The sequence below is a fragment of the Ipomoea triloba genome, chromosome 11 (assembly GCF_003576645.1).
Source record: "Ipomoea triloba cultivar NCNSP0323 chromosome 11, ASM357664v1".
Classification (NCBI taxonomy): Eukaryota; Viridiplantae; Streptophyta; class Magnoliopsida; order Solanales; family Convolvulaceae; genus Ipomoea; species Ipomoea triloba.
The window spans coordinates 2,312,117-2,337,795 of NC_044926.1; the positions used below are offsets into that span (position 1 = coordinate 2,312,117).

Sequence of the window (25,679 nt, forward strand, 5' to 3'; positions counted from 1 at the left end):
TTAAGATAACAAATTTGCTTATAATTAATACTAAGATTAGTTGGACTAAATGCTGGTGCACCAATAGCTGGTTCTAACAACGGCCGATCATTATCGAACAACCTATTTGGTTGGAGCAACGATGCTTGTGTATTATTCTGATTACACAGTGATTCGTTTTCTTAAAAAATAAAATGTCAGAATTAAATCAATTGTCGAGAAATGACTCGTAATGTAAATAAATAACGAAAAACCAATTCAGTAATACACATTTCATTTTATATGTTAATTAGATATTTATTACTTAATCATTTTTATTACTATTTACTAGTAATTTTAATCTAGAATTGTATTACGAATAAAAAAGGAAGAAAGAATATATATATTGTATTAGGAATTGTATTACCATATTTTAATGTACAATTATAGTACGAATAGAAATTGTATTACCATATTTTACAATATTATGCAAACCTTAATAGTATACGAATGTTTTGGGTGGAAAATTAAAATGGAGCATTTTGTTTTTATCAATAGATTACACTGCAGAGAAGTATATGGGTAATGTAGCTTAACATTAAATTAGGTAAAATCACTGTAGTTGAAGACTAAATTAGATATTAATAGAATGAAAAATTACCAAGCTATAGTTCTAAATGACTCAATTAAATAAAAATCATTAAATTCAACCCAATAATTAAACATAAAAATGGTTTAAAATTAAATAAAAAAAATCACTATAATCAATAACTAAATTAAACATTAATTCTTGTATTTATAAATAATTTAATATTTTAATTAAAACGTAACACAACAAATGACCTTATGGTCTAGTGACACGAAGTGATTCTTCCATATGGGAGGTCATAATTTGAACTCCAATAGGAATGTTATTGACACTTTATACTTCGGTAGGTATTACCATACATTATAACAGAGTCATCAATAGTATATGGGACATTGTCCTTCGGCGATAGGGAGGGGTATTTGGTAGTCGAGTTCATAATTATGACACAACGTATAAATCTCCTCTTGGGCGCGACGCTGATCGAAGGAACGTCGCAAGTCGTCTTTGGTGCAGTCGCAAATCCTATGAAAGCCCACCCTAACGCCCAGGGAAACCAGGAACCTCATGTTCAGGCAACACTCAGACGACGGCGTATCTTGGTGTCCCTTGAGGTACTCCACGCACATCGAGATGCATCTCGTCACGGATGGGCATCCCCATAGAGAATCCCACGCCGACGGCGCCGGCGGGTAGTAATAGTCGTCAGGTTCAACATAAGGAATGTGATCGGACGACAATGCCTTACCCACACTTGAAACTGCAAGAAACATTGAAACACATAGTAGCAAAGAAAAAGAAGAAGAAGAAGAAGAAGGAGCCATTTTTATTTTGTTTTTTCTTATCATATTTTTCTTCAATTCTTTTGTGATTTGAGAGATATATATAGTGGTTGTTCATAACGTAGGCAATTAATAGAGCACTTAAATTAAATTGGTAAAGAAAAAATATTGTTTGTGAATTTTTAATTGCAGTTAGCATATCATTAATGTATTAATTTACTTGTAATAAAATGGTTTTGAAGATAATTGAAAATTCTTTTTCTCTAAATGCATAGTCAAGACACATTTCCCAATCATAATAACATAGATATTTACCTTTTTTTTTATTTTATTTTCCAAACAACCGACAAAACGAGTACCATTATAGTTTCATATAAAACTGATAACTAAATTGTTAACTGTGTAGAGTCCCTTTGGGTCTCTATGCCAAATATTGCCAATACCAAGAAGAAGAATATATGAAATATATAAAATTCGATTGACAATATGCTCTATTCACATTGATACTTAGAATAAAATAAAAGATTGTTGCTTTACCATCTATAGCAATTTGGAGTAGCTGGGCATGTCATATGGGTTAAATATAAATATTTCTTAAACTCAGCTGTAAAATTAATATACATCTTCTTAAAATTAAAAAACAAGGTTCTGGAAACTCAAACTTCCACCAAAGATAAGAACTTTTTTCTGGCAGCTATGCTCATCTTCACTGCCGACTCATGACATCCTAAAAGCAAGAAATGTTCAGGTCCCGGATGTGTGTCAACTATGCTCTCTTGAAGAAGAATCTCCTTTCCATCTCTTTGTGCGTTGCTATCTGGCTAGAGGCTGTTGGAATCTCATAGGAGGAGTTGGCTATCACTCCAGTACTAATCTAAATGAATGGCTTGATCTCCTTTTCTCAACCAAAACTGATCCTGAATTATGTGTTATCATTGCTATATGTTGGAAAATTTGGGAGGCCAGGAATGATAAAATTTGGAATCACATTATGCTATCTGCCTCCTCTATTTGTTATTCTGCTAAGAGCTTTCTTCTTGAATGGTCTTCTATTAATGTCATCACTAACACTGCTGCCAGGTCCACTGACGGTTGCACCACCTGGACTCGTCCACCATCAGGGCTTCTCAAGCTTAATATCGACGCAGCCCTGGATCATAGTAATCACAAGATGGGTTTTGGTTTTGTACTTCGTGATTCTGCAGGCTGTCTCATTGTTGCGAGACGAAAACCTTGGAGTAGCGCTTATTTACCAGCTGAGGCAGAAGCGATAGGAATACGTGAAGCCTTGACATGGATGAAAGAACTTGGTGTTGACAATCTCCAAGTCGAAAGTGACTGCCAGCAAGCCATTCATGGCATCCTTTATTCTCATGCATCTATTTCTTATTTTGATTTAATCCTTAATGACATTAGATACATTGCTACTAGATTTTCCAATCTAAGCTTTTTGTTTGCTAAACGGTCTGCGAACATGGCTGCCCATTGTTTAGCTAGGGAAGCCTTGTCTAAGTCAGATTGTATGGATTGTTCTTCTATTCCGTTTCCCTCCATTGCTCACGTTTTGAGCTTGGATCTTAATTAATGATATTCCTCTTTTTCTTTCAAAAAAAAAAAAAAAAAAAAAACATCTTGAAAGTTAAAATCAAGACAGATCTTCTCAGTCACCAAATAAACAAAAGAGAAAATCCCATTTTTCCTAGTGATGACCCCTTTGCTGCTTTAGGTAGTGAAATCTTAATCCAAGATGCATATGTTGGACTTCTTTTGCATGTATCCTAGGGTCTGCAGAACAAACATTGATCATGAGTGAAAAAAAAGAGCAGCTAAAAAACCAAAGAAATGACACCAGATTAGGATTTTGATGAACACTCACCAAGTCCTTGCTAGAATGGTAGTTGGATTGAATCCCAGCCAAGGTTTCTTGGCCTGGCAAAATTTGCAGCTCACTGGACGAGTTTGATGAGTTTTGATTAGGACTATTTTCATTGTCCTTTTCCTCCATTGACACTATCTCAATGTCCTTTGTCTGTGATTTTACCTCATGAGCAATATGCTGAACCAAAAAAAAAGAATTCACAGGCGTATAAGGTCACATTTGGATTGAAAATGATTCACAGGTGGACAACAAATATACACTTGCCAGGCAGTAGTGTAGCATAAAATGAGCAGGTTGAATGTATAGGTCAGAATTTGGATTGGAAGTTGTTATTAGTACTCAGAATATTATATCAAAAATGTCTTGTGTGCTTTGGAATGAGTCATTGATGAATGGCAGTATAGTGCATTAAGGATTCTTACTTCACGGATGTCATTAATTGACAAATTTGAATCACAGCAAAGGTAGGGCTTGTCCAAACTCGGTGTTTCTTCTACATTCAAGGAAACAAGCTGAAGGTGTGCGTCTTGCTGTAGTAAAAGGGAAATGAAAAGACAACTTATCATAATGCAGAAATTAAATGATAATACGAGCAATCATTCTCAAGTCAACAACACAAGAATAATCTAGTACTGTACCTGGCATTCATTTCTCTGTCCACTCTTAAGATAATTAGTTAACTTGGATAACCGGTTCGCATGACCATTTCTGCTGCTACCAGCATTGCCATGTCGGACATGACTCCTCACACCACCTCGGCCCCAAGTAAATGCTTCTGGCTTTAGTACAGGTGTAACATGTCCAGAGGAATCATCTGGATTTTCTCTGATTCTTTCAGCAGAATTTTCCCTGTGTCCATCTTCTGGATTGATGGCTGATGGTGATGCATAAGCCTGGTTGGATGGGGTTTCTGTGCGTCTGTTGCATCTCCTGGGCTTGATTTGTGTCCCATGTTCATTAGTTGGAGATTTGTGCTCAGGATCATCTTCACTCTCATTATGATTGGATTGGTGAGGTTCAGTGGTCTGGCTGTTTCTTCTTCTTCTTGAATAAGAATTCTGATAATTACGAGATCCTCTGGGTGTAGATGTAGTAATCAGCTCTTTATTCAATTTCCGCCTCTTGTTTAATGCTTCTGATTGTCGTTGAGAAATTTGGGCAATGGACGCTTGGATCTGTTAATAACATTTTGAGACTCATCAGAAGTCAGGATCAAAACAGAAAAACTCTTCAATGCACAGCCAACCAAAACTAACATCTGTTGAAACTGAAAGGTATAGCAGACCAACTAGCAATCATTGGGTATGGAAGAAAAATTTAACCCACTTTGCTAGAACTATTCATTGAGAGAGAAAACATCAATCCATGTTGCCATAACAGTGTTTACTACTGTTATACTCCGTATTTTGTTTTTCTTATATTTATTTGTTTGCAAATTATACAATTTAACCACCACTTATAAAGGTGAAACCTGCAATGGAATTTTTTTTTTTGGGGTTATCCAGTCAATAGAATTAGAGTATCTGGACCAGCAAAAGCCACAGGTAGAGATTTTACGATAACAATTATAAGCAACTTGCATGCACCATCATTTACACAGTGTAGGAACTGAGACTGATCTGACCTGCTGATTAAGTGCTCTCTCCTCTTCATGAAACACAAGTTCCTGAAGGAAGTATTCAACAGCAGAGGAACGTTAGCAGTAATGAGGGAATGAAGGAAGAAATTTTCTGTTTATTATTTTTTTCCCCCCTTTAGGGGAAGAGGTGGTATTGACAATAACGGGCTTAATTCCAAGTACAGATATACCTCCTCTTCATACTTCTCAACATCTGGATATATTGCCTTAATTATTGCATCAAAGATGGGATCGTCTCTTAACGAACGCCGACTAGCACAGTGTATGCGGCAGGCAGGACACTCGTTGTTCCTAAGAATGGGTTATTACAGTAAACAATATGAACTGGAGCGTTAACATATGGAAATCCTCAAGCATAACTAGTTGGCCCATAAATGATGCTTATTATTTGATAATAAAACACAATTAAAAACTAAAGTGAAGTTTGTTACACTGTTACATACCCCAATCTCATTGACTTATCAATGCACTCCCTGCAAAAACGGTGTTGGCACCCCATCACAACACGAGTTCTCTTGATGATACCTGACCATGAATGGAGGTGCTGCCAATGTTTAGATACTAAATTACACAATTGTGGTTTCCTGAACAAAATGTTTAGCAGAAAACTAATAGCAACCACCCACGTTAGCGATGATAGTGACAGGTAGCAATCACCCATGTTTAGAACCAGCATTCCATGCAGGAAAAGATCAAAAAGCAAAAGTTGCTATGTTCTCATAGTATAAATCACAAAGACAAATTGACTTTTGAGTAAATGAACCGCCAAACAAGTTTGGAGTCAGAATATAACTCATTATAAAAACACTAAATGTGAACATTGAAGAAGTTTGCTAAACCAAGACTTCACCATATAAAAGCATCCACTTCCACCATTGAAACTCACTCAATATATTAATATAATTGACTTCATGACAAGTCCTCAAGGAGTGCATTTGTAGCAGAGGTATCTGGTTGGAAATGGTACAATATCATTATTTTGATTAGACAACTTTTTCCTTTGGACCCACTGTCAAAAAATCAGCATTGCATGAAAATTCATTCTTCCCCATGCCCCATATAACCACAATATCAGGAACTGCAACAGTAGATAAAACTTGAGAAGTGTTTAGTAGCAACAGACAGAAATAGAAGAACATTTTCAGAACAATGAATACAGGTTACGTACCAATGCCCTGGAATAGTATAACTGTTGGACAGGGAAAAAAGGTTCTTACATAAAAAGCAACAATACTTAGACAAATAGGGGCAGGCATTCTACACCTCTACGAGCTTCAAGTACTTGAAAAAAGTCGCATCACAACTCTAGCAAAAATCCATAATAGTATATATTTAACTTTTAAAATAATAAAAGATAAATGTCTGAGTACCTAGGCATATTGGGCATTGTACATTGCCACGAATATCCGATCGTGACACAGAAATCAACCTGCAAAAGGTGAATTAATACAAATACCCAATTATTAGTGAAACTTAAATAAGCTTCAGGAACATGAATAACCAAGACACAAATGAGATAATGTATAAATTCTGTTAAGAAAAAGAAGACACAAACACACACAGACAATGCAGAAATATTCATGTCTTTATTGCTTAATGATAACAGAAGGGATATGACATTCTGATTTTAATTTTTATTTTCATTTTGGCTCAGGCTGAAAAGTAAAGCTTACAGCCTGGTATTTGTTCAACATACTAAAAAAAAGGTATGGGAAAACAGAAGCTACATATTATCCTAATAATAATGCCCGTTTTTGCCAGAAGACTGTCATAAGAAGACAAATTGTCTCATTTTGTTCAACAGACCTCTATCTACTTGTTTTTTCAAAAACCACAAGGTTCAAGAGACTGAATGAAGTGCAGATTCCTCAATTAACAAGGTATAACTGTGACAATAGACATTGTTAAACTAGTGTTGCATATTTGTTCACTTTTACCATCCCAGTAAGAAAACTCTTAAGGTATCAAGGAAGAAGAGAGGCCATGTACAAAACAGATAGATAAGATTCAAACATATAAGCCCAATTAAGAAATGGCAGTGCCATCCCTATTCCCTATGCTGCAGAAATCCTTTTTAACAATTCCAGTAAATAAAAACAACTACTTTTCCAAGGAAAGAAAGAAGGGAAAGGTGACTCTGAGCTACTAACTTGGCCTATTAAATTTTAAGTACACTAAAAGTGTAAAGTTGATTGCATTAGTTTTCCAAAGTTAATACTTTGTAGAATATACTTGGCATCATCCCAGGTGTAAAAGCATTGGTGACTGTTGGTGTATATTAATAAAACCTCCTTACTCATTAAAAGATTTTATATATACACTCAAAACCACTTATAGCGGTGCCAAAAAGGAAACGCCAACTTAGGCTGCTTGTTAGAAGAGAGACCATATTTTAGAAGCCACTTCCAGGTAATATGTCTAAGAAGACTGATATAATGTGGTGTAAAGAGTTGCATAAAAATAAATAACTAAACTGAAAAGGCAAAAAAAGAAATGGGATAACACTATACTGTTCTTTCCTCATGGTTTACTTTTGGCAGATCAGAAGACAAGAATAAGGCAAATACAAGATATTTATGATATCTCCAACAAAGGCCATTACCTTTCTCTGAATATCAAATACAAAATTAGTTTGATCTCAGGAAAAAGGTTCCTAGTAGTAAGTAGCAATGAAATTTTTTCAGGCATATTTATGCTTAGTATGACCATGAAAAATTATGCATCAGAAGACCCAAGAATACAAATAAAGATTCTGAAAATGTACATCCTCCAATATTTTGAGCCCTAACACCTTTTCTACCATGGCCTATGGCTTCTTTTGCACGTTTTGTTTCATATTAAGAATGTAACCAAGCTTAAATAACTAAAAGGTATAATGAAGATACTCAATAGTAATTTAATAAAAAAACATGCAAAGGAAAAGCCCCATCATCTATAAAATATCAATCAACATCAACCTTGAGCATTGTAGCAAGCATGTAATAAAGCAACCTAGAAACTAAAGCTAGCTGAACTGGAGCAAGAATGTCCACAAATTATACTTGAGAGTTGTGAACATAAGCCAAAGACATAATCTTCAGCACAAGAAAACTATCAAAAGTTAACAGCAAAGACTGTTTGAGGTTGCACATGTGCTGGTATGCAGCTATATGCAATTCATGAAAGCATGAGAACTATACAATGTTGTTGGGCTCTTCTAGTCTGACACATGAACAAAACCTCTAGGTGAAACCTCACATTAATGTAAGGTTAGCTAATGACAGTGGAATGAGTCTATTCAATTTTAGAATGATTTTTTGCTGAAATAATGTTAAACAGTTCTACTGCTCTAACCACTATCCCTTTCTCCATGACGCTGGAAAACACAAATAACGAACTGTGAGAATGTGATTAAAAAAAAAAAAAAAGGAAAGAAAAATTCAAAGAAGTATATGCTTATATGCTTTAAAGGCAAAAACCCAGTAGGGTTTCCATATTCACAATCACATGTATATAGAAAGCATTATCAGCACTGGCAAGATATAGCATTATATCATGCAATACCTTCATGCACATTAAATCAAGCAGAATGAGTACATGTAAACTCTGACATTTTGAAATGACACTCAAAACAGTCAAAAGATCATAACTTCAAAACAAATAACCTCAATCAGTCCAAAAAATCCCACACAGATGCCCAATTCAGAAACTTGACTCATGCAACAAAAATAAACAGAATTCCCCCCAGAAACCATCAAACTTCAAAACAAACACTAAATGAAACAACCCCAGGTAGCATAACAGAGACCTCGAACTAAGCAAACAACAGAACAAACAATGAAAACAGCAAACTGGCATCTCGAAAACAAAATAACACGTGCATGTAAATGGGGATACATATATGGCATGAGAACAAAGAATTTACTCGTCAAAGTCTTCAGGATCAGTTCCACTCCCATCAGAATCTGAAAATCAAATCGAGAAAAATCAATTGCCGAACAAGAAGCAGCACCAAAATGCAAAACACACATTCGCAGCTCAGCAAGCATACATATACACACAGATTCGTGTATATATGTACACCGATTCGCAAACACAAACAGATTGGGTGCGTGTGTGGATGTGTATGTATTATATTCTTCACTAAATACGTAACCATCCTCAGAAGATTCTCTGATTGATTCCTGATCATGATTGGGCGCCAGCTCCTCCAGCTCCGCCCGTCCCTGCTCTCCCCTTTCTAGCTGGATTCGTTGCTGCTGTTGCTGTAGCTCCTCTTCCGGAGCTCGGCTTTGTTCCCCGCCGCCGCCACCACCGCGACGTCGAGATTGCTTCCCACGGCGGCGTTGATTCCGCCGCTGTTGGGGCTCATACAAGCTCTCATCATCGTCCTCGTCCTGATAATTCGACGAATACCGCTTCTGCGCCGGCATTTCCCTCCTCTCTGCGCCCACGCTTTGCCTTTACAGATTATTGGCTCCTCCCTCCGTCATCAATATGCACATATCAACATATACGCATACATATATTTGTAATCTATATACGTATAAGTGGAGATATTCAAAGAAGAAGCGAAATTGGGAGAGGGCAAATTGATGAGAATGTTTGTGTAAACTGTGCTCTTCGCTTTCTACGAAGAGAAAGAGACGAAAGGGGAGGACTAGACGCAAGATTTTTCACTTTTTTTCCTCCACCATTATTATATATATACTGCTTTCATCCTTTTATCCTTCTTCTTTTTTTTGGTATGTAATAATACTGAAAATTACCTAACTATTCCAATTTTTAAATATTTAATTTATTATTAGTAGTAGTCAATTACGGAATACATATGTTTGCCGGGCCGGGACATGTGTATAATTTATATTATTAAAATTAAAATGATATAAATCATTGCAAAAATAAATCTTTTTTGACCTTGGTTAATTTTGCCCACAGACCATAACTGATCGACTATAGAAAACTGTCTTGTCTATAGTTAGACAATAGAGTTTAACTTGAAACTTATTAACCTATAACTTAATTGTCTGACCAATTTAACTAGGATTGCTCTTGTCATATTGTCATTTTTATTTATATTAGTAGATGTTGTGTACTTTCGACAATGTAAAACTATTATACATTGTTAGTATTAATTTTCAAGTGTGAAACAAGATCGGGAAATACGAATACATCTCAGGGTGTTTCGATCTCTTCCATCCTCCCAAGTGCAATAAATGTGCAGAAAGATCTTAAGGACACATGCCAATCTCTCGGCATGTCTTTCATGTGTCTCTCGCGAACACGACAACAAAGAAGACAATGTCAAATGTCCATGTAAGTCTTATTATCTTAGGGATGTGAGTTTTGAATGACTTACACTTGCCACTATCGGGTGGTGGATCATGATCAATTTACATAGGTAAGCAAACTAATCTCTATTATGACTTGTGTGATCCATTACAATATTGGATGAACGAGAAGAGCAAAAGACTATGTACTATACGCTCGATATGTAGTAAGATAGTGTATATTCACTATCGTATATTATATGTAATTTCACCGTCAACACCACAATTATGTGTTATTTCAATTTTACAAATTCTATTTTTTTTTCATAATACACTAATATTTGAATCTCGTGGTTATGAAGATAATCTAGCCAAATCTTGATCGGATCCTGAGATGCCAATGTAATGCCCAACTCGAATATGGTTCTCGATCAAATCTTACTCCACCTCATTCTCCCATAGAAACCTATTTAAGGGATTCAACAGATTATCAAATACCACTGCCCTTCTACCTCGCAAAATAGTGAGCTCATCTAACAAGGCACTATGTTATGTTCTCGGTGAATATGCTCAACACAAACCTCTCACTCCCCGTGAATTGAACAATACTATTACATTCTTAGTTCTCTTTTGGACAATCGGAAATGTTTCTCACTAGTCTTCTCATTCCCTCTTCGTCTTTTAAGAGCTTGACTTCTTCCGCGCAATATACTTCAAGAAGCTAAGCATGCTACCATAACTCTTCTCACGTACAAGCTGCAATCCTTTTGAATTTTTTATTTTTAGTAAAAAATTGATTGATACTTGATGTATACTTGTTAACATTTTATTTTTAAAATATAGTAATCGAATTTAAATTTAAAGTTGGTCAATTTATTGACCATTAAAATAGGAATTTTGACAAATAATGTGGAATAAAAAGAGTATTATTTCTTTAATAAATATTTTGAGAGTGATTGAATGGGAAATTTAGCAAGGGCAAGACGTACTAAGGTGTATTGAATTGGCATTGCCAAACAATATGTACTCTATAGAATGTTAAGTAGGGTAAAGGTAAGGATACATAGGACACAAAATTTAATTTGAAAACGATACACAATAAACAAATTAGGCATTTACCATCAATCTCTGCAGATTTGTTATTTGTAACCACATAATTTCAATTTTGACTTTTGTAAAAATTATTTATTAGTCTTTATTGTTTAAATCGGTCAATTATGATCAACTTAAGTTGATTTATCTCTTTATAGTCATTTGCCGACTAAGGTTACGTACAAGGCAGATTTCCCTCAAAACACACGTCCTGATAGCAGTTGTTGTTTGCTTTCCAGTAAATCAAAAAAAAAAAAAAATCAACTTGTTTAAATTCTAATAATTTGTAAATCATATCTTAATTTTTTATGAAAAGTATCAACATTAATACTTCTTGCACAGCACCGAGTACAATAAAAAATACATGTATAACACGAAAAATGACATTTTATTGTGGCGTCGTTAGCGAGAATGAGTCTGTGACTGGGTGCTACCTAGCTTGTTAGCAAATAACTTAATTGCTTGATGTGTTTCTTTGTTAATTTTAATTTATTATTAATAACATTTTGATAAATTTATTATTACAATTTTAAAATAAATATGCTATCCCCACCTCATGGAATCTGCATGCAGGACAAAATCCCTCCTAAGTTTTATTTTATTTAAATAAAAATAAATACATTATTGCACAAGTAAAATACACCACCAGATATAGTAAGCCTCAATTCAATAACCTCGTATTTATTATATGAAAGCAGCTGGTATTATCTTATTATTAATTATATATCAATATATATTATATGAATCATATCCTTCCGTGTTCATCAACTTTTTGGCTGGTGCCTTCTTCAGCTGCATGGGAATCCACCGCCGAATTCTTCCTCCGCCGCTCGTTGTGTCCGGCCAGACGCCTCCGGCAACTCCTCTTGGCATCATCGAATTCCCCCACCTCATGGAATCTGCATGCAATAATAATCAACTGAATCCCAGAATAAAATGTCTTTTTTGCTGACCAGAAAACCCACAGTCACTATGTGCATTGAGTAAACCCAATTTTGTGATCTTAAGGTGTTTTTGATTCACACATGAGAATCGAAATCGGTATAGGTATCAAATACTTGGAAAGGGTAATGGGTTTTGGTGAAAGTATTTTGCAGGTTTGGTAGTAGGGTACGTGGAATGGAAATGTTTATTATAGTTGGGGAATAAATGAGGAAGGAAAATAAACCTTTATTTAATAAGGGTATAGATTTTTCAAAATTAATAGGGTATTCCAAACTCATAGTAGTATTCTAAAAACCTGTCAACCAAACAATAACAATCACTTTGATACCCATACCTTCGTACCAAAAATCGTCAACTAAACACACCCTTAGTATCTTAGTTGACAAAAGATCACAAGGAAGTAAATCAGCTTAATTGCTGGTCAACTATAGACTATTCCCAGACCTTATTGTTACCAAGTCAACAAGGACAACTTTGGTACAGTGAAAGTATGTAATATAATTACCGGCTGCATTGCTGGCAAAAACGTTGCCGGAGACCGGCGATGATGACGACCTGAGCCTTAGCATGGTGCTCACAGACCTTATGCCGCCTATGGTACTGCTTAGCATCGCTCAGATCAGCACTGCACTTTTCAACTTGGCAACACCTCATTGATCCCCCGCCGCCATAGCTATTCTCTCCACCTTTCCTACCATGATGGCTGCCCCCTCTCCTCTTCTTATTGTCTTCATCCCGCAGCAAGTCCTCCTCCATTGCACCACTTCTCCCCATCTTCCTGCAACTTGCCCGCCAATCATACATATTTATATGAGAATTGGTGAAAGTGGGAGCTAGCTAGCCAGAGAGGGATGTGTAGTAAGCTAAGGACCACTTCTCATTCTCAATTATTCCTCTTTTGTGTTTGTTTGCTAGTGCTTGTGTGAGTGTGCTTGATAGCTACTTCAATCTTTTCTTGGCACCCAGTAGCCTTCTGGAAAATACTATCCTAAATCGTAATATGGGTCAAGTCTAACATTATGTTGAGACTAATTGCTATACAAGTATATAAAGATATAAAGTTGTACATGCATTCGCTAATAGCTATAAATTTTGCCGGTAGTAAGCTAAGCGTTTGATTTGACAATCTGTGAGAGATTGTTAGCCAGAGGCCTTTGAGACTTGCAGATGATGGGAGGGGATATATAGTTGGGTGGATGCCAGAGATTAAAGCCCAAGTCTAACGTCCTGTCATAACGTAACATTGACTGCTATGGAAGTATAGAGAAATAAATACTCCTCTGTTTCATTTTACCTGTCTTGCTTTCCTTTTTAGTTTGTCCTAAATGTTGTCCTCTTCCCAAAATTGAGCATCACCATCATTCTACTTTTCTCAATTTACCCTTATGATTTTTGCTTTCTTTATTGCTTTTCTTTCCAAAAGTAAAAAAGTGATGGGCATAATTAGAAAGAACATTACATTTACTTTAATTTCTTAAAAAGCGTGCAAAAAGCAAATAAGACAACCAATTCGGAACGGAATGAGTAATAAAGTTATGTTTTTCCTACTGGCTATATAGTTTTTGGCATAATAATAAGGGTTTGATCAGATCATCATAACATATGAATATACAATAAATGTATTGTTCAACTATCAATTTAAACTTCTAGTTCAGATCAAACCCAGACTCTAATAATAGGTGAGATTTCTCTTGTGGAATTGACATGGAATCTCATTAGTGTGAGGGAGGGTGGGAAGAATGTTGTATTATTATATTTGTTGATGTCTGCAGTATGTGGGAAAGCCAAGCAGGTGGAATATAGAAAGCTACATTTGATGTTGAAGGCGGCATCATATCATCTTTTGTTCTCCAAAAACTGTCATCCATAATTCCATATGATCGTATCCCTAACAAGCTAGATAGCACGCACAATTTTGTTGGAAGGTTTTCAACATATATTGCTACAAAAAAATAATAATAATAATAAATAAAGCAAATGTATACAGATCAGATTACCAAGTGATGATAAGTGTTGGATTCGATATGAACTATATATATGGCTAGCAATGATGTCGTGTTCCTACGTTGTGGCCCACGTTTTCGGTTCCCTCTTACCTGTCGAACATGATTTATTCTGTCACTGTCTTATTTTTTCACCCCCCACTCATCACATATAAAACAGTAGCTAGTTGCTGCATATATCTTGTAACGAATCAGTTAAATAGAAGATAGGGAGAATGGCATATTATATTTGGTTGGAGTTTGAAGTTTGTGATCGGGTATAATCATAACACTGAATGTGCGCTATGAGTGAGATTCGCTTTGTGACCTTAACCGACAAAGAATTGTAATAAAGTAATACGAGTAACTTAATTTAAGTTGTTCATAACTAACCGGTTCAAATCAATAAGATCAATAGACAGTTCTCACAAAAAGTTGAAACATTCTGATTACTAAACCAATTACCTTACCAACTTGGCTGAATTGCCACCGAATTTAATTATCATGCATGTCCTAAGACTTGTAAAACTAATTTAAGGGAATTGGATTATTAGAACTCAGAGTTCAAACACGAAGTTAAGTGAAGAGACAAATTAAATGTTTATTTTTACCTCTTGCCATTATAGGGGTTTTTATTGATATTTTGTCCACATGCACCTAATAGAATATTAACGAACCAAAATCACATCGTTTGAGACTAATTAACTGGTCAAAAAATAGACATAACAACAATATAATTGAAGAATTCAATTAACACATGCCATATAACTCTAACCAAAATTTGTGGTTTCCACGGTAGAAAGATTATGAGTTTGATTATTGCCAAACATTCTCTTAGGTAAACTCGTTGCATAGAGTATTCTCATGCGATTTACCTTTCTTATGTGATTTGTGGGTTATAACACAAGAAACGGGATTTATTTCGTGCACACTCTTAGCCACTCGGATAGTAGCGCCAAGTTTACTTTGTGACCAAAAACTAAGTCAACACTCATGGGAGACATAGCTAATTAAATTGCTAAGATCTGTCCACTTTAGACATAATCTCTACATTACCGTTGCTGAGTTTTGAATTGCTGGTCTTTTCCTATTTAAAGACTTTGCTGCCCTTAAGATAGGAATGTTTTAGCGTTAACTTTTGGAAGCATCCCCACAAACTTTATAGTACCATGAAAAAGAAGAAAAAACATTTATTCCGGATAACAATTTCAATGTACACGTATGTACTTGTGTAATACACAAACAAATGAAAGTGGCAATGTCAACTTGGCATTGGCGATTCTTCACGTAGTAAAGACTAACGAGAGGGGAGGAGTTTGTCCTACCAATGATAGAGCAATCTGCAAAGGAATATATAATAAGCAGTGACTAAAACTAAAAGAATGACAAATTAAAGCATAATCCTAACTCAATTGGTTCAATAATCGAAGATTAAATTTCACTAAAAATTCGGAGATTATTAAGAGATCTTGACTGATGAGATGAAGACCCTTTGTGAGTGGAAAGAATGTGGGTATTTGAAGATTGATGTGATGACTCGAATTTTACAAACTAATGTATCAAAAGAAAAAGGAAAAAAAAAATGATGTGTGGGATATCAATACTGAGTAGAGAGGTTTGGAAATTGGAATATGGAACCTCCAATCCTCCATGACGTATGATCTTATATATGCGCCAATGTCCAATGAATTTCAAGAACATTCGACCTCTTAGGACACCTGTGTTCTTGATTTTTTTGAGTAACTTTTGATAACGTAATACAATTTGGATAGTTATGTTAGGATATGCTATGCTAGCCAGAGGCGGATCCAACATGGGCAGTGGGGGCAGCTGCCCCATTCACCCCACCCCCACTCCCTATATAGCCCTGGTATGTATATATATATATATATATATATATATATATATATATATATATATATATAGTATATAAGTACATAAAAACAAATATATATAAATAAATGATTAGCTGGTTGAGATGGTTGGTGCGTCCTGGGTTCGACTCCTGGTTTTATTCAAACCTTTTCAAAAGGCAAGCTTTGGGACAGTAGATGTGATCATATTTGGAGATAATTCAAACCTTTTCAAAAGGTAAGCTTTGTATAATATGAGATGTGTAATTTATAATATATTTTTTATTTGAATTATTTTATGAAATTAATTATGTTTCATATATTGTTATTAATATTTTTTATAAAGCTTTAGTGTGTTTTATTTTTTGTCTATATCAAACAAACCTTTCTCAATTCCCTTAACAAACCTTTCTCAATTCCCTTCTGAAGCTTTGTATATATTCATTTCTTCAAAGCATTTTTCATTCCCTGCCCTATATATATAATAATGAGATGTGTAATTTATAATGTATTTTTTATTTGAATTATTTTATCAAATTAATTATGTTTCATATATTGTTACTATTACATTTATAAAATTTTAGTGTGTTTTATTTTTTTTTTTTGTCTATATCCAACAATATTTATGACTATATTCGTTTTAAGTGATTCAATTTATAATGTGTTTTCTATTTGAATTATTTTATCAAATTAATTATGTTTCATATATTGTTATTAATATTTTTATAAAATTTTATTGTGTTTTATTTTTCGTGTACATCCAACAATATTTATGACTATATTGCTTTTAAGTGATTATTTTTTAAACTATATCTTTTATGTTTCGACCCCATTGAGAAATTTTTCTGGGTCCGCCACTGGCTATGACACATAGTACCTACGGTTTATAACCCATTTGTGATGAATGAAGAAGTACGAATACATATACATCGTTTAATGCCACCTCACAAGAATATAATACGGCTCTATCCTTTTATAATTGTACCATTATCACTTTATACTATTTATATTTGGTGTGACGGACCAAGTTAGAAATCTAAGAAAAATGCAGTGTCATTTTTGTTATTATCACAAACTTTGAATGTGCATTGTTGACTCAAAAGCATTTATCAATAAATGAAAAAAAAAAAAACAAAAAAACTAGTAGAACAGTTAATAAAATTACAAAGAGCTATACAAATTTATATTGTAAATTGTTGATTCAAATTTATCTAAATTTCAAGAAGATCTTATGAGCAGCAAAGATTTTATGAAAACAACAAAGTTCTTAAAAGAATTAAGAATCATGAAATATTTTAGATGATTTAAAGCAAATGGTGTGAATTAACTTTCATTCTTTTTCATGACCAGAGGAGTATAAGTGCAAATGAATAGAAAGAATATGGAATTTGATTTGCCATTAATGTGATTTATATAAGTTGAGAATGAATGGTATAATAATCACATTAATAGTTATAGATTACATTGGATGGTTAACTTTTAAAATGATAATGAATACAAATAGTTCGAATTAACTTCAATTGTTTCAACGATTTTGTTGGTGGGGACTAAAATTGGTCATGCCACAATAAAACTATGACCGAATAAGAATGTTCTAATAAAAATAACTTAAAGTGGATTGTCATCTATAAATCTGGGATAAAAAATAGAATTAATATTTTTTTGTTATTTTAGGTATAACTGCCGTATCTAAGTTGTAGAGCCGTATAATGCCAGACTGTCTGTTCATCATCAATTGGTGGAGAATGCAGATGAATGCATGGTCCTTGACAATGAAGCACTCTATGATATTTGTTTCAGGACCTTGAAATTCAGCACTCGAAGCTTTGGCGACCTCAACCATTGGCTTTCTTTCACTGGTACACTGTACACAGGGTGTACATGCCGACCTCTTGGCATGTGTACCTTCAAATCCCTTATAAATATCCCATCTTTTAGGGCGGGATCTTTTGGCAATTCAAGTACTAGAATACTCACCGGCTAGGAAACCTTCGACCCTAGGTCTCTTAATCCCAAGCTCAACTGATACGACCCTAGATAGGACCGTAACGGATGGAACCCTTTCGAGCAGGCTTCTAACTCCTAACCGTATTTCGAGTCACGGTAAACTCCAATTTCACACTTCGAGCGTGTGAGAGCTCCAAGAAGAATAAAGAAGAAGAACATGAATAATAACAATATATTTCTCTTGCGTGGTTCCTCATATTCATATACAATGGACCTATNCCATGAACCATAAATGAAACACAAGAAAGACGTTGTTCATGAGACACATTATGATATTCAAAAAATTCTTGTGACCGGAAAATCCAAGCATGAGGGTCCTTGCCATCAAATTTTGGAAGATCATTCTTCAAAAGAAATTGTTGCCAAGAAACATGGGGATTAGATTGCTTAGAGAGCGGAAACTGGACATAGCTTGGGTGATTTGTGTGGTGTTGGGGCGTGTGGTGTGTCTGAAGGGAATTAACAGTTTGGGTTAAAGTATCTATGGATTGTTGAACATCTTTCAAGGCTTGAAGGTGATAACGATTGTGGTAATGAAGTTGTTGGCGAATTTCGGACAAGGATTCTACCCACGGTTGAGAAGCTGAATGATTTTGGGCGGAGATATTAATGGCCATGAAAAATAGAAATCAATGAAACTTAAAAACAAAAACTCTTTTGATTTTTTTTTTTGTTGTTGTTGTTGTTTTTTTTTTGGGCTGATATGCGAAGGGAAAAAAAAATAAAACAATGAAAGAAATTAAAATATTTGTGGGTTTTTGTTTTGTTTTTTTTTTTGGTTTTTTGGTTTCTAAGGATGCAGCGGAAGAATATAAAAATAAAAATAAAGGGTAGGAGATACTCTCACGGATCTCTCAACGAGAGCACCAATAATACGGTACTCAAGCCAAGACCCTAACTCCACCACAAAAGCTAGCTCATGAGTGGGGTTTGGCCCCAACTTAAGTACCACTCTACAATCTCTTGTGGAGCCGATGTGGGATCGTATCATCAACTATTTAAATATACCACGCCATAACCTATGTAATTGTATTCAAGTACTCATTACCCGATCACATACGAATCTCAATACTCGATAAAATTAACCACATCAAACAAGTTGTATTCATATTTAATCTTATAATGTTCATGTCAATCCATTAACGAATCTGTTTACCTGAATTGTTAAAAAATGTCCTATCGATGAAGTATGTGAATATAGGTTGAGATACATGCTAACTTGATATTTTAGGGATACCTAATTCTATCTATAAAATAGTTTGGTTTCTTTTGTTAAATGGGGATGATTGATAATTCCGCAATAATTTGGGTTGAAAGAATAAAATACGAGAAATTTCTGGTTAGGGTAAAAAACATAAAAAGGAAAACGTTGAAGGACGAAAGTCCTAAAATCCCTTTCTCCCGGACTCCCGCCCCTTATTCAAAATTTCAAATAATTTTCTTCTCCGTCGTCTACTCGTCTTCCAGAGCAGAAAGCCGGAAAGGGATATGGCTGTCATTTCCAAAATCTCGGCGGACGCCACCGCCACCGCCACCTCCGTTGAGGATCCTCTTGTTCCTTGGCTCTGGTAAGTTCTTTAGACTTCATTTTTCTGCAGATATACTAACCGAACATTCAGTTATTTTATATATTTTGTCTTATTAGGTCAATTAAGAAAGCACTGGATTCTCAAAGCTCAGGCGGAAGCAACAGTGATGAAGATCTCGATCGGATTGTTTCAGATTGCGTCCAGACCTTCAAAACGGATCCTCGGTACCAGAATGACGTCAGATTTCTCCAGATTTGGTTTCTCTACGTAATACATTATCAACTTTTAATTTTCTGTTGTTGGTTATATATACTTTATTGATCTATGTGCAAGAGGTCTGTAAGATGAATAATACATAAAATTTGTGGATTGGCTGTGGTGTAGATGGATGGGAGTTCAGATTATGACAGTGTTTTCAGAGAAATGTTGCAGAATAAGATTTGTTTGTCCAATTGTATGCTTTATGAGAAGTATGCGTTGCTCCTGGAGGCGAAATGCAGGTTGATTGATGCATTTATGGTTTACCACTTGGGCATTTCAAGGTTTGCTTTTCTCCAAGGATTCTTAGCTTTAAAAATAGGCACCTTTACCTATGTATATGCTAGTATTTTAATGAGATCAGGATTAATTTGGCTTTAGAAATGCTGAGCCGCTAGGCAGGTTGAAGAAGGCGCAAGTTTTGTTTCTTGAAAGAGTGTCTGAATTCAGAATGGCAAATGGTTCACTACAGAAGGTATATTCAGTTGGTACTTGTAGTTTACCTCAATGGCTTAGATCAGTGTGCTAGTTTATCTGCTATATAGCATACGGTGACTTTTTCTCGCTATTCTTCACAGTAACAGTTACTGGTAGCAACTGTTATATTTATGATGATTTACGAGTTGAATTAGAGGTTTAACAGAAAGATAGCTTGGTGAATGCCTAACATGTGAAGCTAGTGTATTCTGCTTTTGAGCAGGATGAGATTAGATGATGAGAAAACTTGTATCCCCTGTTATTGACAACTATATTCTGTTTATGATATGCCAATCTTATATTGGATATGATCTATCATTGGGATAGTTGAATGCAGTATTTGCTAAAGCTCTATGCTTGGATCTTTCAACTTAGCGATATAAATTGTTTGCTATAATGGTGATTACAGGTTTACACCTAGTGTGTCTTATGCTGCCGCCTCTTACATTTGCTTTGTGTATGTAGAGTAATAAACTGAAGAATATATTTGATAGATTGAAATAATCTGGACATCAGTATATATATTAGTAAGGAACTTATTATCAAAAGGTATGACCTAAATTAAAAGACATGACTCTTCTAATGTATTTCTACACTCCCCCTCAAGCTGGAGCATATAGATCATATGCTCTGAGCTTGTTACAAATGTATTTAATTCTAGGATCTCTATGTGACTTAGTAAAAATGTCTGTCAATTGATCGATGGTCTTAACATGATTGGTAGTAATCCATCCTGACATAATCTTTTTCTTGATTAAGTGACAATCGACTTCAATATGTTTGGTTCGTTAATGGAAGACTGGATTCATAGCAATATGTAGAGTTGCTTGGTTGTAACATATCACTGTCATCTGTGTTAGATCACATATCAATATGTAGAGTTGCTAGGATCTCTAAGTGACTGGATTCTTGCTTTTTGCTTTTCCATGAAATCAAGTTATCCCCAATGAGAATAATATCCAGATGTGGAGTGACTATCAAACGGAGAATCTGCCCAATCAGCACCAGAGTATCCAATGATTCGAGTATGGCCTTTATCTTCATAAATCAACCCTTGCTTGGTGTTTTCTTGATATATCTCAAAACTCGGAAAGCAGCATCCCAATGATCAGCCCAAGGAGATTCTAAAAATTGACTTAATACACTTACTGCAAAGGAAATATATGGACGTGTGATTGTGAGATAGTTAAATTTTCCAACAAGCCTTTTGTAAATTTCTGGTTTGGATAGTGTCTCCCCCTGATTTGGAAGTAGTTTGACATTTGGATCCGACTATCAATAGGTTTGCAATCAAGCATCCCAGTTTCTTCAAGAATGTCCAAACAGATTACACAACAAAGCATATGCTTTTCCATCTTGGACATTCAATTAAGTTATGTGCATTTTTCAATTAGTATTAGATCAATCATTATACATAATTCACTTCATTATTTACTATTGATTGGATTTCGTTATTTTTGCCTAAGACATGTTTTGCAGTCGATATTTCTGCTGGAACAAGTATAAGGTAGACTTATCTGCATATTCATTTTGCAGGACACTCAATCAGAGAATGGTGAACCTTGTGTGAATCCATGGCTGATCTCAGTCATTAAGAATCTGCTGCAGAAGCTGAACCCTCAGATATTGAAATATGATGTGAGACATGTAACTCTTATTTTGATTTCCTGATAAATCCTTCTATATTATTTAAACTTCTAGTCTCATTGAAAGATACTTTTATCAGGGATATCATCTGAGCAAAAAGGCTTACCCTGGGAAGGTGTCATTATCTACTTTGCTGAAATCAGGCAGGAATAAAACCATTGATTTAGGTAATTAATTAGTCATCAATGTATCAGTTCAAATGTGCATAGCTTTGATTTTTATCTATGATGATCTTTTATTCTATGGTAGAAATCTTTCAATATATTGTCATTGTTAACTTTTATAAGTGTTATTAATAGTCCCACTTTGAAAAAATAATAGAGAATATATGGGTTTATAAGGTCATGTGTTAGACTAGCTAATGGATTTGATTCAGTTTTTTAGTGTGGTTTGACCCATGTGCATTATAGCCCAAACACCCGGTAGCATGGTATTTGAGCCTAAGTACCATTTCAAATATTTTTAGGTGGTTTTGCATACCAAATCAAAGGGTGTGCGGGTAAGGGTGGATTTGCACAGGTGTTTAAAGCATACTTTGATAGTAATCCAGATGAGGTTGTTGCACTAAAGGTAATTAAAGTGGTTCTACTTGATTTCCCTTAATGAAGTTGGTTTGACAACTGGATCTTGTTTTATTTTTCAATTTTCATTGTACTTGAATTTATGACAGATTCAAAAACCAGCTTTCCCTTGGGAATTTTACATGTATCGTCAACTGGACATACGGATTCCACAAAAGGAGGTATGTCAGTTTTGAAGCTAGACTACTTGTGTGTATGCTGTTCAGGGTTGTGCTTCCAGCTTACCTATATTCCTTCTCCATTAGAGGTTGAATTTTGGCTTTGCCCATCGGTTGCATCTTTATTCAGACTACAGCATACTGGTCTCTGATTTTGTGGCTCATGGGACACTTCAGGTAGGTGTTTTCTGATCTTGCATTTGTTAATTTTTTCTATTTGAACCCTATAATTCCTGGCTGATGCTTTCCTTACTTCTTGATTGTATGATTTCTTTGCAGGATGCCATAAATTCTAATGCAGTGATTGGAGGTTCCATGGAAGAAATATTATGCATTTATTACACCACAGAGATGCTCTGCATGTTGGAAACCCTACATGGTGCTGCAATTATCCATGGTGACTTCAAGCCTGATAATCTGCTTATTCGTTATGCAAGGTATCCATTACAATAAATTCATACATAATGCATTCTACAGAATATGAATGGAGGGAACATATTTTATTAGAATTTCTAGATGATTGAACTCTTTAAAACTTATTATTAATGGTACTTTCTCAGACATTTGCCTTTGCCTGAAAATTTCCAGTTTTAGGGAACTACTGGTAGATCTTCTACAAAAAATAGGTGTATGACTACTTTGTTGGCTTCACTATGTAAATAATGATTAAAGGACTTCAATCCTGTTTTGCTAGGGATGACCTAACAGAAGATAAAGAAGCTTTATGTAACCGCACTGGTCCATGGCATGACCAGGTAATCCTAGATACCTTATGCCTTTGTACCAGATAGGTATTGGTATATACACTATTGGAATAAAATCTGATAATAGGGTATTAAAGTGTTTAACTAAACGCCACCTATATTACTCTCACCACCTATTGTCTTTCAGGGACTTTGTCTTGTTGATTGGGGTAGGGGAATTGATCTCAGCCTCTTCCCTGAAAAGACACAATTTATAGGGGACTGTCGAACATCTGGCTTTCGTTGCATTGAAATGCAAGAGAATAAGCCATGGACATTTCAGGCAAGTAACTCTCTTAAAAATAGGAAGCAAATTGCAATTGAATGTTTAGTTCAAGACTAAGAGAGTCTGGCTTTGATCATTGGTGCCTTGGTGGACAACAGGTGGATACATATGGCCTATGTGTGATTGTTCATATGATGCTTTACAATTCCTACATGGAGATTGACAAAAGAACAGCTCGTGGTGGTGGTGGCTACATCTATCAGCCCAAGTCACATTTAAAACGGTATTTGTTTCGTTATTTTAATCTTTTACTACTCTTAGACTCTTGCAATAACATGATCAAGTCAATATAAATTAATCTCATCTTGTATTTGTTTAAATGAAATTTGTTTCATTATCAGCCCAAGTCACATTTTAAATGGTATTTGTTTCGTTATTTTCATCGTTTACTACTTTTCAATTCTTGCAATAACATCATCAAGTCAATATAAAATTAATCTCATCTTGTGAAATGTGAATATTAATATAGTGTGCAAAAAAAAAGAAGAAAAATCAGTATTCACGTTTTATCTTGATATTTACAGTTTGTTTTCTTTTAGGTACTGGAACATTAAACTGTGGGAGAATTTATTCACCAAGTTACTTAACCCCGATCCTAACGAAGATCACCAGACATTGTTGAAGAATCTGAGGGAGTCATTTCAAGATTATATGTGCTCAGATCCCCAGTTGCTTAAGAGGCTCAGACAATTATTACTGAAGCAAAAATCTTCCTTATGTTCTTCTTAACCATCACCAAATGTGCCACTCCTATTATAAGTGTGTTTTCTTGTCCCATTGTTTCCCCAACAAATCCAGTGTGCATTTTGGGCCTATGGCGTTTACAGGGTGCTGTGTGGACTTCAGGAATCACTATCTCCGTGATGAGAATGATGTACTTAGAATCTTATGATACGGTGTTTTCTATTCTGAGGTTGTAAAGCTGAGATTTGAGATAATCTTACTCAAACTGATTAAGAATAAAAACTTGTATTTATAAGGTCATCAATGCAAATCTCAACATTCTTAGTTTGAGTTGGGTGTGCATATTCTTGGGTAGAGACGGTAGGTTTTCCTTATCATCTTAAAAAAAAATAATAGAAGTAGATTTTTAATTATTGAAATAAGGACCAACCAAGTAAAAGGTTTGCTCTTGCTTGTTTTGAAGCCTTTTATTTTCAATTCTGAATGTATATGCCTGTGCTATATGGAAATCACTTGGATAACTCTAACTAACTGTAACTAAAAGGTTCTAAGTTCAACTTTTGATGAGAATTGTCAATGTTTAAATCAGTTAGATATAAACAATTTAAACTAATTTTTCGACTAGGGCCACAACACCCAAAGCACACCAGCAAAGAATCACTTTTTCTTGCTATACAAACACTAACCTAAATGAACACATTAAATACAATATAAATTGTTTTTTTTTTTTCTGTCAAAATGTTAGTTATTTAGAAATTGAGATAAATATTAATATAAATGACAGTTTGTTGATAAGATTAACACTAGTTTTCCCTAACCTAAAAATGGTTTGACCAGAGCACCATACCTTAATCAGGAGTTGACAATAGCATAAAACTATGATTATCACTTCGGACCCAAGAAATCTCATGCTTCATCCCAGAACAATGAACTATGAAAAAACTGTCTTCCTCAACTTCCACTTCAAACAACCGACCATGAAAGCTACATGGCAGCAGCCATGTCCATATCATGGACATACATTCTCACCCTGCAAACGACAGATATCCAATCCCAAATACATGAAACCTGAAACATAGTACACTACCAAATACTGTTTTGTTAATGGTTTTTTCAACTTTCAGGAGTGTCTAGAGACTTCAGTAACATCATCATCCATCAGAAGCAAGAAATCTTAGAAATGCGCCTGTCCGGGTAGCTCAGTTGGTTTTCAGGTAGTAGATTGTGAGTAATGATACAAACCGAGCCTGGCAACTATAGTGTAGCCGTGTAGGTGTTACACCTAATGTGGTGAATCCCTTATGGGCACTAGACATTAAGTAAGAAATCTTGAAATGTGTCCAT

The 25,679-nt window shown here is 35.0% G+C and overlaps 3 protein-coding genes across 3 annotated transcripts; 1 reads left to right on the forward strand and 2 right to left on the reverse strand.

Annotated features, from left to right (window-relative positions):
- Positions 1-1,804: 1,804 nt before the first annotated feature.
- LOC115997543 (putative E3 ubiquitin-protein ligase RING1a) lies at positions 1,805-9,498 on the reverse strand. Its single transcript, XM_031237116.1, has 10 exons — positions 8,980-9,498; positions 8,749-8,788; positions 6,215-6,273; positions 5,288-5,369; positions 5,015-5,135; positions 4,830-4,871; positions 3,844-4,380; positions 3,628-3,735; positions 3,203-3,382; positions 1,805-3,111 (listed from the first exon to the last, which is right to left on the reverse strand). Exons 1-10 carry the CDS (start codon positions 9,254-9,256, stop codon positions 3,064-3,066), a joined length of 1,494 nt encoding a protein of 497 aa, XP_031092976.1. The 5' UTR covers positions 9,257-9,498; the 3' UTR covers positions 1,805-3,063.
- A 2,267-nt stretch (positions 9,499-11,765) lies between these two features.
- On the reverse strand, positions 11,766-12,919 carry LOC115997384 (squamosa promoter-binding protein 1-like). Its single transcript, XM_031236929.1, has 2 exons — positions 12,636-12,919; positions 11,766-12,084 (listed from the first exon to the last, which is right to left on the reverse strand). Exons 1-2 carry the CDS (start codon positions 12,902-12,904, stop codon positions 11,931-11,933), a joined length of 423 nt encoding a protein of 140 aa, XP_031092789.1. The 5' UTR covers positions 12,905-12,919; the 3' UTR covers positions 11,766-11,930.
- A 6,494-nt stretch (positions 12,920-19,413) lies between these two features.
- LOC115997345 (mitotic checkpoint serine/threonine-protein kinase BUB1) lies at positions 19,414-24,652 on the forward strand. Its single transcript, XM_031236889.1, has 14 exons — positions 19,414-19,540; positions 19,618-19,768; positions 19,886-20,043; positions 20,141-20,234; positions 21,773-21,874; positions 21,963-22,050; positions 22,350-22,453; positions 22,554-22,625; positions 22,710-22,799; positions 22,902-23,059; positions 23,317-23,377; positions 23,514-23,648; positions 23,750-23,874; positions 24,191-24,652. Exons 1-14 carry the CDS (start codon positions 19,461-19,463, stop codon positions 24,378-24,380), a joined length of 1,608 nt encoding a protein of 535 aa, XP_031092749.1. The 5' UTR covers positions 19,414-19,460; the 3' UTR covers positions 24,381-24,652.
- The last annotated feature ends 1,027 nt before the right edge of the window (positions 24,653-25,679 follow it).